Here is a 16,991-nt window from a genome sequence, read left to right on the forward strand (position 1 = left end):
GTCTCCGGGATCATGACCTGAGCCGAAGGCAGTCGCCTAACCGACTGAGCCACCCAGGCGCCCAGAATCCTACCGCTTCTAACCCCTTCACTACTACTTGAACTAAACCATGTTCTCCCACTGAAGTTACGGTACTAGCCTCTCAGCTGGATTCTTTTCTCCGACTTGTGTTTCCTTTTAATTTGTTCTCAACAGATCAGAGTGATGCAGTCATGCCTGCTCAAAGGTGCTGAAAATGGCACATAAAGCCTTGCATGGGCTGTTTCTCCCCATTGTGCCATCTCTTACTGCCCTCTCCTTTCCCTACCGGATTCCATCTACACTGGTTACCTTGCCTCCTCAAATGCTACGTGGCATGTTCTCACCTCAGGGCCTTTGCACTTGGTGTTGCCTATGCCTTAACATTCTTCTCCCACATAGTAAGTAATCATGCCCTGTTCCCTCAGTTCTCTAGTCTCTGCTTCAGTTTACCCTGTTAGAGAGGCATACCCTAACTGTACTGTAGAAAAGAGCAACTCCTCCCTGCCCACCCCACACAGTGTCTAGCTCCTGTGTCCTACTGTTTCTCCTTAGTCTTATCTCCAGCTGACCTGCTATAATTTACTTCTTTGTCTGAACCCCCCCCCCCCCCCCCCCCCGTGTAAACTCATCAGGTCAAGGACTTTGTTCACTTTTGTATCTCCAATGACAGAACAGATCTTCTCTAACAGAAACCTGGGGCAATTCTATGTTGCATGAATTGATAAGACATCCTTCACATAGGTCTAGTGGAATGCTACACAGTTGACAGAAGTGAGATAGGTATATATAGTTTTGTTTTGTTTTTTTAAGATTTTATTTATTTAAGAGAGAGTGTGTTCCCATGAGTGGGGCGGGGCATGTGGAATAAGAGAGTGAGGGAGAAGCAGACTCCCCACCGAGCAGGAAGCCTGATACAGGGCTCAATCCCAGAACCCAGAGATCATGACCTAAGCCAAAGGCAGATCCGTAGCCAACTGAGCCACCCAGGCGCCCCTAGGTATATATAGCTGACCCTTGAACGACACGGGGTTGGGGCACCAGTATCCATGCAGTCAAAAATCATGCAGTATAATTTTTGACTCCCTAAAACTTAACTCCTAAAACTTAATTACTAATAGCCTACTGTTGACCAGAAACCTTACTGATAACATAAACAGCTGGTCAACACATATTTTGTATGTTAATTGTATTATATATGGTATTCTTAAAAGTAAGCTAGAGAAAAAGTGTTACTAAGAAAATCGTAGGATAGGTCACTTGGGTGGCTCAGTCAGTTAAGTGTCTGCCTTTGGCTCAAATCATGATCCCAGGGTCCTGGGATCGAGCCCACTATCAGGATCCCTGCTCATCGGGGTGTCTGCTTCTCCCTCTCCCTCTGCCCCTACCCCCCACTTGTGTGCGCTCTCTCTCTCTCTCTCTCTCAAATAAATAAAAATAAAATCTTCAAAAAAAATCATAGGAGAGGGGTCCCTGGGTGGCTCAGTCAGTTAACTGTCTGACTTCAGCTCAAGTCATGATTGCAGGGTCTTCAGATTGAGCTCAGCTTCGGTCTCTGCGCTCAGCTGGAAGTCTGCTTGTCCCTGTCCCTCTCGCTCTGCCCCTCCCCCTGCTCGTGCTCTCTCTCCCTCTTTCAAATAAATAAAATCTTAAAAAAAAAAATCTAGGAGAAAAAACATTTGCATTACTGTACTTATCAAAAAAATCCACATGTAAGTGGACCTGTGCAGTTCAAAATCCTGATATTCCAGGGTCAACTGTATATGCTAACAATGAAAGATGTCTCCATGTGTGTTGATAAATAAAAATAGCAGGTGGCAGAATATTATGAGTTTGGTCCTTAAAATGTTTAAAATTACATTGCTAACATAATTTTATGTGGTTTTTTATGAGGGCGAGGAGGGGCAGAGGGAGTATCTTGAGCAGGCTCCATGCCCAGCATGAGCCCAGTGCAGGGCTTGCTCTCATGACCTGAGCTGAAATCAAGAGTTGGTCACTTAAACCAACTGAGCCACCCATGTGCCCCAGTTTTGTATGTTTTAACATAGGAAATTCGATTTCTTTTTCTTTTTTTTTTTATTGAAGTATACTTAACATACAGGAAGTTCGATTTTTTTAAATTCTAAGTTAATTTTCTAAATTGTAAAAATAGTACATAGACATGGCCCACAAAAAATTAAAGTGATGGAGAAGAGTGAAAGTCTTTTCCTTTGCACCTGTCAGAGATGTAACCACTGTCCACAGTTTTAGATTTTCTACTGATTTACCATTTTAACTTCAAATAATGTACCTCTTATTTAGTTAACTTTATTTTTTTATTTTTTATTTTTTTTTAAAGATTTTATTTATTTATGTGACAGAGAGAGACACAGCGAGAGAGGGAACACAAGCATGGGGAATGGGAGAGGGAGAAGCAGGTTTCCCGTGGAGCCCGATGCGGGGCTCGATCCCAGGACCCTGGGATCACGACCCGAGCCGAAGGCAGACACCTAACTAACGACTGAGCCACCCAGGCGCCCCTTATTTAATTAACTTTAAACAAGATCTCTCTGCTCCCCATTATAGGAGATGAGTTTAACATATTCAAACTATCACCCAGCTGTTCTCATCTTTCAGTTTTTTAGTTATTGTCACACTATATGTGTGTGATACTGGGTTTTTTCCTTTTAAGTATATATTTTTTTTAGCTAATTTTCTGTTTTATAAATTATTCTAAAACTTGCAAACATGTAAGGAACATTTATAATACTGTGGTGGTTTCATTATTAGGCAGAGCAAAACCAAGTGATCTTATTGGAGTCACAAAAAAAAAAACCCGTCCTCGTTGTTGATTAAATTTGATTCTTTGAGACAATTCTAGTTGTCAGGGGCTTTGGGATCTTCTTTTTTTTTTTTTTTAATGTCAGGTTTATTATTTCCTTGAAAGCTACATCTTTTAACATTATATATGTTCTTAAACTTTGATTTTTAAAAATGTACTTTTGTATTGAGTATTTTAAAGTACATTTCAGAAATCCTGACCCTCCTGTCTCTGAATAACTTAACAGGCATTTTCTAAGAAATACTAACATTTTCCTAGATTGCTGAATTAACGTTATCACACTTACCTTTTATTGGTGTCTATTCTTATGTAAAATAGAACTTTCCTCTCATCATCTGGTCCTATTTGGCTATACTGACATATAGTTCCTCTTGAAAGGCAGGTTAAATGCTTAGTTCTTACCTTTTAATTACCAATTTTAATTTTTTGAATAAAATTTTTTGTTTTTTGGGTTTTTTTAGATTTTATTTGAGAGAGAGAGAGAGAGAGAGAGCATGAGGGGGGGAGGGTCAGAGGGAGAAGAAGACTCCCTGCTGAGCAGGGAGCCCAATGTGGGACTCGATCCCGGGACTCCAGGATCATGACCTGAGCTGAACGCAGTCGCTCAACCAACTGAGCCACCCAGGTGCCCCTAAATAAAATTTTAATTTTTAAAGTAAGGAGTAGTAGCTCTATGAAATGGTGACAGATAACTTCCTCTTCTTTGGTTATTATTCCGGCCTTATGGGTTTTCATGGGTGTGGATCCAAAGATAGAATCAGTCCTGGTATTCAGCTGGTCACAGCCTTTTTTACCCTTTCATCAGTTGATGAACGTTTGTGTTGTTTCCACTTTTTGGCTATTATGAATAATACTGCTGTGAACATTCATGTCCAAGTTTTTGTATAGGCATATATTGTTATTCTTTTAGGTATATAGTGAAGAGTGGGGTTGTTGGGTCATATGGTAACTATTTCTGAGAAACTGTCAAACTGTTTTTCAGAGCAGGTGTACCATTTTACACACCCAGTAGCATGTGTCACGTCCTTGTCAGCACTTGTTGTTGTCCGTTGTTTTGATTCTAGCCATCCTAGTGGGTGTGAAGTGACATCTCATTGTGGTTTTGATTTGCATTTCCTGAATACTAATGATATTGAGCATTTTTTCATTTGCTTATGGCCATGTGTATATCTTCTTTGGAAAAATGTCTATATAAACCCTTTGCCCATTTTTAATTGGGTTGTCTTTTTATTGTTGAGTTGTAAGGGTTTGATTTTAATTTTGAAGAAGTCCAGTTTATCTGTTTTTTCTTTTGTTACTTATGCTTTTAGTGTTGTAGCTAAGAAGGCTTTACCTAAGGTCATGAAACTCTACTCCTGTACTTTCTTCCCAATGTCCTTTTAGCCCTTATATTTAGGTCTGTGATCCATTTGGTATTATTTTTTTTATATATGGTATCAGGAGTGGGGCCCAACTTTATTCTTTTGCGTGTGGATATCCAGTTGTCCCAGCACCATTTGTGTGAAAAGACTGTTCTTTCTCCATTGAATTGTCTTGGCACCCTTGTCAGAAATCAGTTGACCGTAAATGTAAGGGGTTTGTTTCTGGACTCTGAATTCTTCTCTATCGATCTGTAAGCCTATGCTTATGTCAGTATCTTGTAGCTTTGTAGTAATTAAGTTTTGAAATCAGGCAATGTGATTCCTTCAACTTTGTTCTTTTTCAGGATTGTTTTGGCTGTGGGATCCCTTGCATTTCCGTAAGAATTTTAGGATCAGCTTTTCAGTTTCTACAGACAAACCACCTGGGATTTATAGTAATGCTGAATCTATTGATCAATTTGGGGAGTATTGCCCTCTTAAGTCTTTCATTGCATGAACATGAGATAACTGTCCATTTATTTAGGTCCCTTTGTTTTCTTTTAATAATGTTTGCGGTTTTCAGTGTATAGATGTTACCCTTTTGTTAAAATTATTTCTAAGTATTTATTCTTTTTGATGCTATTGCAAATACAGGTTTTCTTAATTTTATTTTATTTTCAGATTGCCTATTGCTAGAGAAATAGAGTTAATTTTTATGTATCGGTCTTATATCCTGCAGTCTTGCTGAGCTTATGTTTTAGTTCTAATAATTTTAATGTAGGATTTTTTGTATACAGCATAATGTCTTCTGCGAATAGAGATAGTTTTACTTCTTCTTTTCCAATCTGGATGACTTCCATTTTCTTGCCTCATTGCCCTCTAATACAATGTTGAATAGAAGTGGTTCAAGTGGACATCCTGTCTTGTCTTGTTCTTGATCGTAGGGGGAAAGCACATGATCTTTGACAGTGTTATGTTAGCTGTATGTTTTTTCAGAGATGCCTTTTTGGGGGGTTGAAAAAGTTCCCTTCTATTCTGAGTTTGTTGAGTGTCATTATCATGAAAGAGTGCTGGATCAGGGAAATACAAAAACCACAATGAGATACCACCTCACACGAGTCAGAATGGCTAAAATTAACAGGTCAGGAAACGACAGATGTTGGCGAGGCTGCAGAGAAAGGGGAACCCTCCTACACTGTTGGTGGGAATGTAAGCTGGTGCAGCCACTCTGGAAAACAGTATGGAGATTCCTCAAAAAGTTGAAAATAGAGCTACCCTATGACCCAGCAATTACACTACTAGGGATTTACCCCAAAGATACAAGTGTAGTGATCTGAAGGGGCTCCTGCACCCCAGTGTTTATAGCAGCAATGTCCACAATAGCCAAACTATGGAAAGAGCCCAGATGTCCATCGACAGATGAATGGATAAAGAAGATGTGGGGTGTGTGTGTGTGTGTGTGTGTGTGTGTGTGTGTGTGTGTGTGTGTGTGTGTAGATGTGGTATATATACATACACACATACAAACATACAATGGAATATTACTCAGCCATCAAAAAAAATCTTGCCATTTGCAAGGACGTGGATGGAACTAGAGGGTATTATACTGAGAAAAATAAGAAAAACAATTGTATGATTTTACTCATACGGAATTTAAGAAACAAAACAGGAGCATAGGGGGAGGGAGAGAAAAATAAAACAAGACGAAATCAGAGAGGGAGACAAACCATAAGAGACTCTTAATCATAGAAACAAACTGAGGGTTGCTGGAGGGGAAGGGGTTGGGGGAATGGGATAACTGGGTGGTGGGCATAAAGGAGGGCACGTGATATAATGAGCACTGGGTGTTGTATAAGACTGATGAATCACAACTCTGCCTCTGAAACTAATATACTGTATGTTAATTGAATTTAAATTTAAAAAAATGAGAGTGCTGGGTGCTTTTTCTGTATCAGTTGAGATTAATCATACGGTATCTTTTTGTTCTTGAAGTCTCTCCACTGCTTTTTTCTCCATTAATGCTGCTGTTCTATAGTAGGCTTTTTTACTCTTAAAGCGTACCTTTTTACCTCAGAGAAATTTTTATTTTACTTTTCCTTGATTATTTCTTTCTCTTTGTTCTTTTCCTCTGGAAAGTCTAATAGATTGTTTTGGAACCTCTGTGTTGTTCATGTTTCTTAACTTTTCTTTCCTGCTTTGACTTTCTGTTTTATCTTCTGGGAGATTTGACATTGTCTTCCAGATGACTGATTCTGTATTCAGCTATGTTCATTTTATTATTTAGCTAATCTATTCAGTTTTCAAATTTTTGATAATCTGTTTTAAGTTTATTTTTCATGTTCTTTGCTGTTATTTTTATAGCTGTAGTATCCTTTGGCCCTCTTTGAACTTATGTTTTATTTTTAAAGTTGTTTTTATTGAATTATCTGTTTTCTCTTGGATCTTTTGTCTATTCATGTTGGATCTTCCCTTTTGTGCTGTTGGTTTCTTGAAAACGTGTGTTTGGGGGCGCCTGGGTGGCTCAGTCAGTTAAGCGTCTGCCTTCAGCTCAGGTCATGATCCCAGGGTCCTGAGACCGAGTCCCGCTCGGGCTCCTTGCTCAGCGGGAAGCCTGCTTCTCCCTCTCCCTCTGCCCGCTGCTCTGCCTGCTTGTGCTTTCTCTCTCTCTGACAAATAAATAAAATCTTAAAAAAAAAAAAAAGAAGAAAAAATGTGTATTTGGCTTTAGTTGAATGAATAAGGGTGGTTAATAGAGGTTGTTGGCATGCCTTTTCCTGTCCAAGTGGCATAGTGCTGCTTCCCAAGTAGTGGGAGTGCTGACTGTGAGCTCTGAGTGTCTGGTAAACTTCGGGCAGAATGTCAAAATAAGGAGGGCTTTGTTTTGGTGAGCAAACTCTTTTACTCTTTGCAGTACATTCCATTTCTTTCTCCATTATATCAGTTGTGGAAGGCAGGGGTACTATACTTTCTTTGCTTTTTTCCTCAAGCCACAGTATTCATACCAGGTGTCATCCCTCCCCTGGACCCACTTCTGTTTCATTTTTAAATATTTACTTTTTTTTTCAGCTTTATTTAAGACCTCTGTTCTTGTGCTTTGTCCTGGGGTCAGAAGTGGTAGTATCCAGGCCCCTCAGTATGTAAGGGGGGATCAAGGGGACCTTTACTGGACCTTATAGGTTTTAAATTGTGTGGTAATTGTCACATATGTACTCCTGGTTTTTGCAAATAAAAGTCTCAGTGTAAAAGCTTTTCAGGAACTCCCTTGAAAAGGCCCAGCCTGTTTCACTGTTGATGTTTTGAGCAATGAATTTCTTTATTTCACTTTTTCTGTCAATTTGAAGCCAACTACTTGAATGTTTCTTAAAATTTAAAATTTTAAAATCTTTCTGATCCATGACTCTGTCTTGTTTCTTAGTGCTATTATGATTTCATCTTAAAAATCTCTTTGCAGGGGCACCTGGGTGGCTCAGTTGTTAAGCGTCTGCCTTCGGCTCAGGTCAAAATTCCAGAGTCCTGGGATTATGAGTGGGATCATCAAAAGTTGGATGCTTGATGGTCTGAGCCACCCAGGTGCCCCAGTCATGTGCTTATTGGCTCTTATTAAAATTATTGTTCTAACGGTCATATTTGTTTAGAAATACACTTAAAAAATTTTTTTTAAAGATTTTATTTATTTATTAGAGAGAATGAGAGAGAGAGGAGAGCACGAGAGGGAAGAGGGTCAGAGGGAGAAGCAGACTCCCCGCCGAGCAGGGATCCCGATGTGGGACTCGATCCCGGGACTCCAGGATCATGACCTGAGCCGAAGGCAGTCGCTTAACCAACTGAGCCACCCAGGCGCCCTAGAAATACACTTTAAAAGAAGAGCATTGTAAGAGCAATCTAATGATAACTGAAGGAGATAATGCTCCTATACTTCAGTATAACACTTGAGGTTCGTAATGATGACCCTTATTAACCATTAAGAAAAAAAAAAGGGCGCCTGGGTGGCTCAGTTGGTTAAGCAACTGCCTTTGGCTCAGGTCATGATCCTGGAGTCCCAGGATCGAGTCCCGCATTGGGCTCCCTGCTCAGCAGAGAGTCTGCTTCTCCCTCTGACCTTCTTCTTCCCTCTCATGCTCTCTCTCTACCATTCTCTCTCTCTCAATAAATAAATAAAAATCTTTAAAAAGAAAAAAAAAAAGCTTGGGGCGCCTGGGTGGCTCAGTCGTTAAGCGTCTGCCTTCGGCTCAAGTCATGGTCCCAGGGTCCTGGGACCGAGTCCCTCAATCAGGCTCCCTGCTCAGCAGGAAGCCTGCTTCTCCCTCTCCCACTCCCCCTGCTTGTGTTCCCTCTCTTGCTGTGTCTCTCTCTGACAAATAAATAATAAAATCTTAAAAAAAAAAAAAAAAAGCTTTGCTGCATCGTAGGAAGAGTAAAGAACATTTTCAGTTATTTGGACTTTGCTACAGCCGGCTCTAATCAGAGCTCTAGCACTCACAGGCTGTGCTTGTTGCTTGACCTCTTTGAGACTGATTTCGCATTTTTGACTTCTTTGACACCCACATCAATCTTCTCCCTTCCCCTTGTGTTCACGTATACATTCTCCCCCAGGAATGATCTGATCATCTACTCTCCTTGACTGCTTATTTCCTTCAAATCTTAACCCTGATACCACTTTCCTGAGGAATTCATCCCTGACTCTAGATTAGATTATGTGCCCTGTTGTATACTCTTACAGCACTCATCCCAGTTGGAATTTTGTGTTTATTATATGATTATTTAAGCTTCTTTCAATAAATATTTACTCAGTGCTTAATAAATCTTTTCTGTGATTGTAAGCTTTATTAAGGCAGAGTAATGACTGGGCCTGTGGGTTTTATGTCTGTTTTACTTGGTCATTGTGTCCCTAACACCCAACATAGTGCTCAGACATAGGGAGTGAGCAGTTGTTGAACGAATAAATACAGATGGAGATAATACTGCCTACCCTACTTACAAAGCTGTTGTGAGCCTTCAGAATGATTATGTGTATGAAGTGCTTATTAGCTTGCTTGTGGCCTGGTTGGGACAGTATCCCTAATTGTTAATGGGAGCTAGTCAGTCTGCTGTGGCTTGTGAGAGTGGTTCTTGTGGATACAGGTAGCCCTTAATTCATGCTCTCCCATTTACTAGCTCTCTGACCCTGCAGAGGTGCTTAATGTCTCTGATTTGCATTCTCTTTATAAATGGCAATAATAATAACTATCTTATAGGGTTTTGTAAGGATTGGCTTGTGACCATCACAGTGAAGCAGTTAGAGGACAGTAGTTACTCAGTAGGTAGTGGGCATAGCATTGGTCCTATGTTAATGAGTAAGAGAAATAGGGCGCCTGGGTGGCTCAGTTGGTTAAGCGACTGCTTTCGGCTTGGGTCGTGGTCCCGGAGTCCTGGGATCAAGTCCCACATCGGGCTCCCAGCTCAACTGGGAGCCTGCTTCTCCCTCTGACCCTCTCCCCTCTCATGCTGTTTCTCACTCACTCTCTGTCTCTCAAATAAATAAATGAATAAATAAAATCTTTTAAAAAGAATAAGAGAAATAGGTAAGGAATATATAGGAAGTATCAGAAAATTCACATATGTGGAAACACTACATCCTCTGATAGATGGTAGCAGTAGATGTATTGCCATTAGCCCATAATCCTCAGAATATCCAATATTTCCTAATTATGTCTGTGATGGGTTGTATCATGTTAAGTTTAGTCTTGTTTTTAAGAGGACTTTGGGGGCGGTGCGCCTGGGTGGAACAGTCAGTTAAGTGTCTGACGTCGGCTCAGGTCATGATCTTGGGGTCCTGGGATCAGGCCCCACATTGGGTTCTGCTTGTCCCTCTCCCTCTGCCTCCATCTCGCGCATCCCCCTCCCATCATTCTGTCTCTCTCTCTCAAATAAATAAAATCTTAAAAATGTAAAAGAACTTTTGGGAGTATGATTATATATTTCTAAATAGTTGAATTCTGTTGAGACTTAAGCCTTCTAAATTTTAAAATGCCTTAGAATGCCCTGTCACTTGTGTATAAAAAGTTATGATCATCCAAGTGACAGTGTTGGAAATCATCCTGGATTTTTGGACGACTGTGTGCTCGTGGATAATGTGTGTGGATTTAGAAGATTATTCTGAATAGTAGTTCACAATTCTTTCTGCCCAGAGTCCCAGGCATCCCCTGTGCATTGGATGCTTCACCAGCCTTTTCTGACAAAGGCGTGTTGCCATATAATTGAAAAGGACATGTTATTACAGGAATAACTTTTAATTTTCTCTAATTTACATATTTAAAAATTCGTTTGGGCACATTTGATACTTCAGACTCTTTACAGGGACATGATCCATGCTATCATGTTAAACCTTGCTTCTCATTTAAATTGTTTTACTTTCATCTTGGCTGTATGGCCCTGACTTCTGACTTTCATCAGAAGGAGTTTGTTTTATATAATTGTTTGCATTCATACAAGCATTTGTGGAGGGGGATGCTTGGCTGGCTCAGTTGGTGGAACATGAGACTCTTGATCCCAGGTTTGTGAGTTCGAGCCCCACATTGGGTATAGAGATTACTTTAAAAAATAATAATAAAATCTAAAAAACAAAATGAAACAGCAAATGTCTATGGAGAAAGATACAAAACTTTCTAGTAATTGGTCGATATACCTTTATTACAGGCTCAGCAAAACAGTCCCTCCTCTACGGGATCTGGCAACACAGAGCATTCCAGCAGCTCCCAAAAACAGATCTCCATCCAGCACAGACAGACCCAGGTAGGTCGGTGATGAATACACAGAGGAAAAGGTGTGCTTAGGAATAAATGCTAACCACATAAAAAATCTATGGGTCCTCTCTTTGTCTTTCCTTTATTTCTCCGACTTTACCTCATTATTTGTGTGTATTTTACTCAGAACTTGTATTTTGAGTATTAAAGTCTTTTGGAAGGTGCTTTAACTTTTTGAGGTGTTTCTTTACCGTTCTGGTGTGTTGCAGAGAAATGCTTACACTGTAGTATGGTATTGAAAAAGCACTTACTTTGGAGACCTCTAGGCTGGGGTTCAAATCCTGGCTCTACAACTTACACTATCTTTTTGGGCCTCAGTTCTTGAATACAAATCATCTGTAAAATGTGTTTGATTCTAGTTCTGTCAGACAGTGTATGCAAAATGCTTATTAGGGCAGTCCTTTTAATACACTTCAGTGAATGTTAATTCCCTACTTTGTGAAAGTAGTTAATTTATTCCTTGTACCTGCTTATTTGACAAGACCTAGCTAGACTAGCTAGCTAGACTCCTTTAACATGTGGCACACCAACATAATTGCCTCCGTAAAGAGTTTTCAGAAACTCTTTAATTTAGGGAATGTTGTGAACATTCAAAGTTAGTATCTGAAAAGGATAGTGGATACATCCTCCATTCTGTAGTGTTGAGCTAGCCAAATAGTACACTGTGTTTTCTTGAAGCCTCTTGGGAGTGTGTTAGCTTCAAGACAAGATGCTTGGCAATTTAAGAGAATTTCTTAAATCTTAAGAGCTATACAGTCCTCAGGAGGAGATCTTAATTTTATTTGAATGAGCAGCTTTTGGACAGTTGAACCAGACTTTTGATTCAGAAAACTTGATTTCTCCCCTTCTGATTGTTCTTTGTTTCCACTAGGTGGCATGTTAGTTCTTTAGAGATTTGGGTCCTCCTCTGAACTCTTTTTCTGTTCACAGTTAGTTTCATTTCTAGAGTAGTATGTTTCTGTATTGTTCAATGCATAATCATTTGAGAATTCATATATTTGATACCAGAGTTAAACACAGAATTAACGTGTTTGAAGGGCAGATGTAGCAAAATACAAGGTTTAAAGAATGGGTTGAGAAAAGCAGATTTAATTTCTTTAGCCATGTGATTCCAGGCTATCTGTGTTAGCAAGTGCTTTTTTTTCCCCAGAAAAGTAATGAGAAAAGTATGATGACATGTAATATTTTGAGACTAATATTAATTTGTTTTCTCTTTGTATAGTCTGACCTCACAATAGAAAAAATATCTGCACTAGAAAACAGTAAGAATTCTGACTTAGAAAAGAAGGAGGGAAGAATAGATGATTTGTTAAGAGTAAGTATTAAAATGTGGTAAGAGATTTTATAACAAGCACTGATTGATACTATGTATATTTGGATTTTGCATACATCATAATTACTGTCAACCAAATAACAAATAATAAACATTTGGATATTTTCCTTTAATCTGAGGGAATCTGAATAGGAACTAGGATCAAACCTATATTCTAAGCTTTCTCTTTAAATTGGAAATCTTATGTTGTAGGATTTAAATATTTAACTATATACTAGAGAAATAGATATATGGAGTATGTGTTTCATCTGGAACTGTGGGAAACAACATAAAATACTGTTTTTCTATTCCAGAGAAGTTTTTGTAATATTCTTGAATTTTTATAACTATTTCATAGGTACTTTTCAGCCCTGCTTTTGTATTTTGTGTCTTTTTTTTTTTTTTTTTTTAAGATTTTAGTTATTTATTTGACAGAGAGAGACAACAGCGAGAGAGGGAACACAAGCAGGGGAGTGTGAGAGGAAGAAGCAGGCTTCCCGCTGAGCAGGGAGCCCAATCAGGGCTCGATCCCAGGACCCTGGGATCATGACCTGAGCCGAAGGCAGACGCTTAACAACTGAGCCACCCAGGCGCCCCAGCATTTTGTGTCTTTTATATAAGTATTTGTCTAAAGATTTTTGTGCTTACAAGAGAAACTTCAAAAATACCTAATCTGGAATTTAAAAGATACTTTTAGGAAATATACCATGATATTTTAAAAATATATTTTTAATATGCAATTTAGCATATTGACTGACCCCTTCTTTAAAAAACTTTGTTGGGGCGCCTGGGTGGCTCAGTCGTTAAGCGTCTGCCTTCGGCTCAGGTCATGGTCCCAGGGTCCTGGGATCGAGCCCCGCATCGGGTTCCCTGCTCAGCGGGAAGCCTGCTTCTCCCTCTCCCACTCCCCCTGCTTGTGTTCCCTCTCTCACTGTGTCTCTGTCAAGTAAATAAAATCTTCTTTAAAAAATTAAAAAATAAAAAACTTTTTTTTAATTATAAAAGCAGTATATATGCTCTTTATAAATTTAGAAAATACTGAAAAATATGACACCCATAATTCCATTAACCAAGTAAAACATTTGGTACATTTCCTTCAGTAACTTTGAGCCATTTGTAGTGTGTGTGTATATACAGATACATAAGTGCATATATAAATAAGTCTTACTGATGTATAAATAAAATTGATTAATAATTTTATCACCTCCAGTGATTTAGAAGGTGTAGGTTTGATCATCATTTGTACTAATGCAGTAGTTTTCCAGCTGGCTCCATGGGGCCCTGAAGGTTCTGTTGGAGGAACCTCCAGGGCTCCCATGACACAGCTGGGTGGGGATCTGCAGTTTTTCTTTATTATTGGGTAAGATGGTTGGAAGAAACGGTTTTGTTTATTAACAATAATAGTAATGTTTATTAATAAAGATAGTAAAAGTCACTGTGATTATCTTCCTCCAGAAAACTTTACCTCTATTCTATAATTATCAAAATCAAAGTCAAAAAGTAGTATATTTGACTCCCTTCTGTATAAAACCTGGAATTGAGCACATATCTAAACCATAAGCCCAGGGGCGCCTGGGTGGCTCAGTCGTTAAGCGTCTGCCTTCGGCTCAGGTCATGATCCCAGGGTCCTGGGATCGAGTCCCACATCGGGTTCCTGCTCGGTGGGAGGCCTGCTTCTCCCTCTCCCACTCCCCCTGCTTGTGTTCCCTCTCTAGCTGTCTCTCTCTCTGTGATATAAATAAACTTAAAATAAAATAAACCATAAGCCCGGTCTGAATAACATCTGATGTTTTTAGGCTATTATTATTAAGTTATTTTAACATTTTATATAAGAATAATTCTTATATTACAAGCAGTTTTATGTCCTAATTTACAATAATTAGTTACACATGTTTGTTAAAGTCATTGGCAGTATGTATTTTTTTTTTTTTAAGATTTTATTTATTTTTTTGTCAGAGAGCACAAGCAGGGGGAGCGGCAAGCAGAACAGGTAGAGGGAGAAGCAGGCTCTCTCCCAAGCAAGGAACCCAATGTGGGACTGGATCTCAGGACCCTGGGATCATGACCTGAGCCGAAGGCAGATGCTTAACCGACTGAGCCACCCAGGCAGCCTGGCAGTATATTTTTTAAATCATAGTTTTTGTCTTCTTACTTTTAGTTGACTGGAATACATTTTAAGTAATTATTTTTCAAGAAGGATATATCAGTGTTAAGTTTTTTGTTTCCTTATAGATCTGAGAATTCTCTCTCTTGCCTTCCCATATAAAAGGTATTCTTTTTGTGTCATAACCTGTTAGCCTTCTCCTCTGCCTCCTTATTGTAAGACACACATACACATGTGTGTGCACCTTTTACTTTTTTTTTTTTAGCATTTACTATTTCTGAGAAGACCATGACCAAAGGAACAAACACTAATCTGTTTTCTGTGTTGATTATAGGTACTCTCTCCCCTTATTTTTGTATTTCAAAAAATTTTGCCAGGGTACATATGTACATGGGTCTCTAAATTTTTTTCTGGAAATGTGTGGTTATACTTAATTTTTGCCTCTTTCTGTCTTACGTTGGCCTCTTCCTTGGTTTCTAGCTTGAATCCCTGATCTCTTCCCCTTATTTCTATCACTTCAAGTCGTATTTAATAAGATTGACCTTCTTTTCTGAATCTCATTAAACATTAATTTATATTTTCTGCTGTTTACTGTATCTTATGTCAGTTTTGATTCTATTATTTACAATTTTAGTTTACTTTTCCCCCTTATCTGGTTCACTTTCTTTGTCTACCTTGTGCATTCTTTATGGTTTTTGGCTCTGATTTCATAGACACCATGTCTTTTTGTGTTTTATGGAATATAACAAGCTATATTCTAAAATGTTCTTTTGATTCTTTAGGGAGATCATTTTCATCATTCTCAAGCTGATGTTCTTTTTCCTTACTCAGAAATATTTTTACTTAGGTCTGTGTTTTGGTTGTTTCCTTTGCTCCATCCTTCAACGAGGAGAGGCATATTTAGACTCAGTACCTACCTTCCATCTTTCCTTGTTAGCAGATGTGTTTGCTTGAGGTTGTTCTTATGCCTGTTTTTGTTCATACGGGTGTTGTTTGAATTGCCAGGGTTTTAATTAGGTAGATTGCGGGTTTAAAAAGCTCCTAGCCCAATTTCAGGACTGACAGGGTTTTGTCCAGAGAAGCTCTGCTGGACTGAAAAAGGATCATGGGCTCATCTTTTTTCTTCACCCAACTTTGAAGATTGAGAAGATGGAGTATATGAAAAACTTGAAACCTGACTTAGTACTCTTTTTGAATTTTAAAAAAATGCTTTCATTTTCTAGGAAACAGTATGTTCCCTTTACTCACCATTACCCATCTTTTACTCCCTTGTTTTCTGAAGGTTGTAGTCTTTTCTTTGGCTGTAGAAACAATACCAAAGAAATGGAGGCATCAAAAAGGAAGACACCGAAAGCAGCTGCCATATTTTTCAAGTTGATTAGAATTTGTGTTTTTGATCTGGAGGGGCAGGGAATGAGCGCTCCTTAACGTCTCCTTTCAGGCAGGCATGGTTGGTTCATTGGGTTTTTCCATTTTGGTGAGATGTTGGATAAGGCTGCATCAGGAGGCTATAGGCAGGTGCTGGTTTAAACCTAAATACAAAGTTGTTAGTGCTAGAAAACCACAAAAATTTAGAGTTCTTAAAATTTTATTGTATTTTGGTATATCTGGGTGGCTCAGTCAGTTAAGCCTCTGCCTTTGGCTCAGGTCATGATCTCAGGGTTCTGGGATCAGGTCCCGCATTGGGCGCTCTACTCAGCGAGGAGTCTGCTTCTTCCTCTCTGTGCTCTCCCTCTCCTTCCCCCTCCATCAAATTTATTTTATTGTATTTTATTTTGTTATTTCTTTAAGAGAGAGAGCGTGAGCAAGAGTATGTGTGCACACAATCAGAGGTGAGGGGGCGGGGTGGTTAGAGGGAAAGGGAGAGAGAGAATCTTAAGTAGGCTCCATGCCCAGTGCGGAGCCTGACACGGGACTTAATCTCATGACCCTGAGATCATGACCTGAGTTGTAGTCAGAGTCGGACCCTCAACCAACTGAGCTACCCTGTTGCCCCTTAAAATTTAATTTTTTTTTAAAGTAAGCTCTACACCCAACGTGGGGCTTTAATTCACATCCCCAAGATCAAGAGTTGTCACATGCTCTACTGACTGAGCCAGCCAGGCTCCCCTAGAGTTCTTAAAAGTTTAAATAAGCTGCCAGAGTTTGATTCCATACATTTGATTGTAGATTTTAAGGGAATCCTCGCCTTCCAAAAGGAGATGGAATTTTATGTAAACATTATGTAGTCTTTGTCTTAGATTTTTTTTTTTTTAAGATTTTGTTTTTAAGTGATCTCTACACCCAACATGGGGCTCGAACTGAACAACCCTGAGATCAGGCATCGCAGGCTCTACCAAACTGAGCCAGCCAGGGACCCTGTAGATTCTTTATTATGAATTAGTCACATGTACCCGTACTTGCACTTTGCCTTTGATAGAGTGGTCCATAGAACTCTGTAAGAACTGATAGAAATTATACATATGAGTAGAAATTGGAGATGGAAGCTGTTGTACACGGGCCACTTTAAAAATGAAGCTGTAAAGTCTCAAAAATTGCGTGTGCTGTAATATCTTCCATTTGTGCTTTTTAGTGTTTCAGAAACACTTATATCATTTGATTGGGAAATGCCAGA

At 39.2% G+C, this 16,991-nt stretch overlaps 1 protein-coding gene across 6 annotated transcripts in view; it reads left to right on the forward strand.

The window, feature by feature from the left end:
- The window catches only part of TLK2 (tousled like kinase 2), a 121,337-nt gene that overhangs the window by 65,617 nt on the left and 38,729 nt on the right, over nucleotides 1–16,991 (forward strand). For all 6 annotated transcript variants that reach the window (XM_027625223.2, XM_027625225.2, XM_027625222.2 and 3 more), the window contains 2 exons: nucleotides 10,855–10,950; nucleotides 12,184–12,276. In XM_027625223.2, the coding sequence (XP_027481024.1) occupies nucleotides 10,855–10,950; nucleotides 12,184–12,276 (189 nt within the window). The remainder of the gene's footprint in view (nucleotides 1–10,854; nucleotides 10,951–12,183; nucleotides 12,277–16,991) is intronic.

Source organism: Zalophus californianus, chromosome 16 (assembly GCF_009762305.2).
Source record: "Zalophus californianus isolate mZalCal1 chromosome 16, mZalCal1.pri.v2, whole genome shotgun sequence".
Lineage (NCBI taxonomy): Eukaryota > Metazoa > Chordata > Mammalia > Carnivora > Otariidae > Zalophus > Zalophus californianus.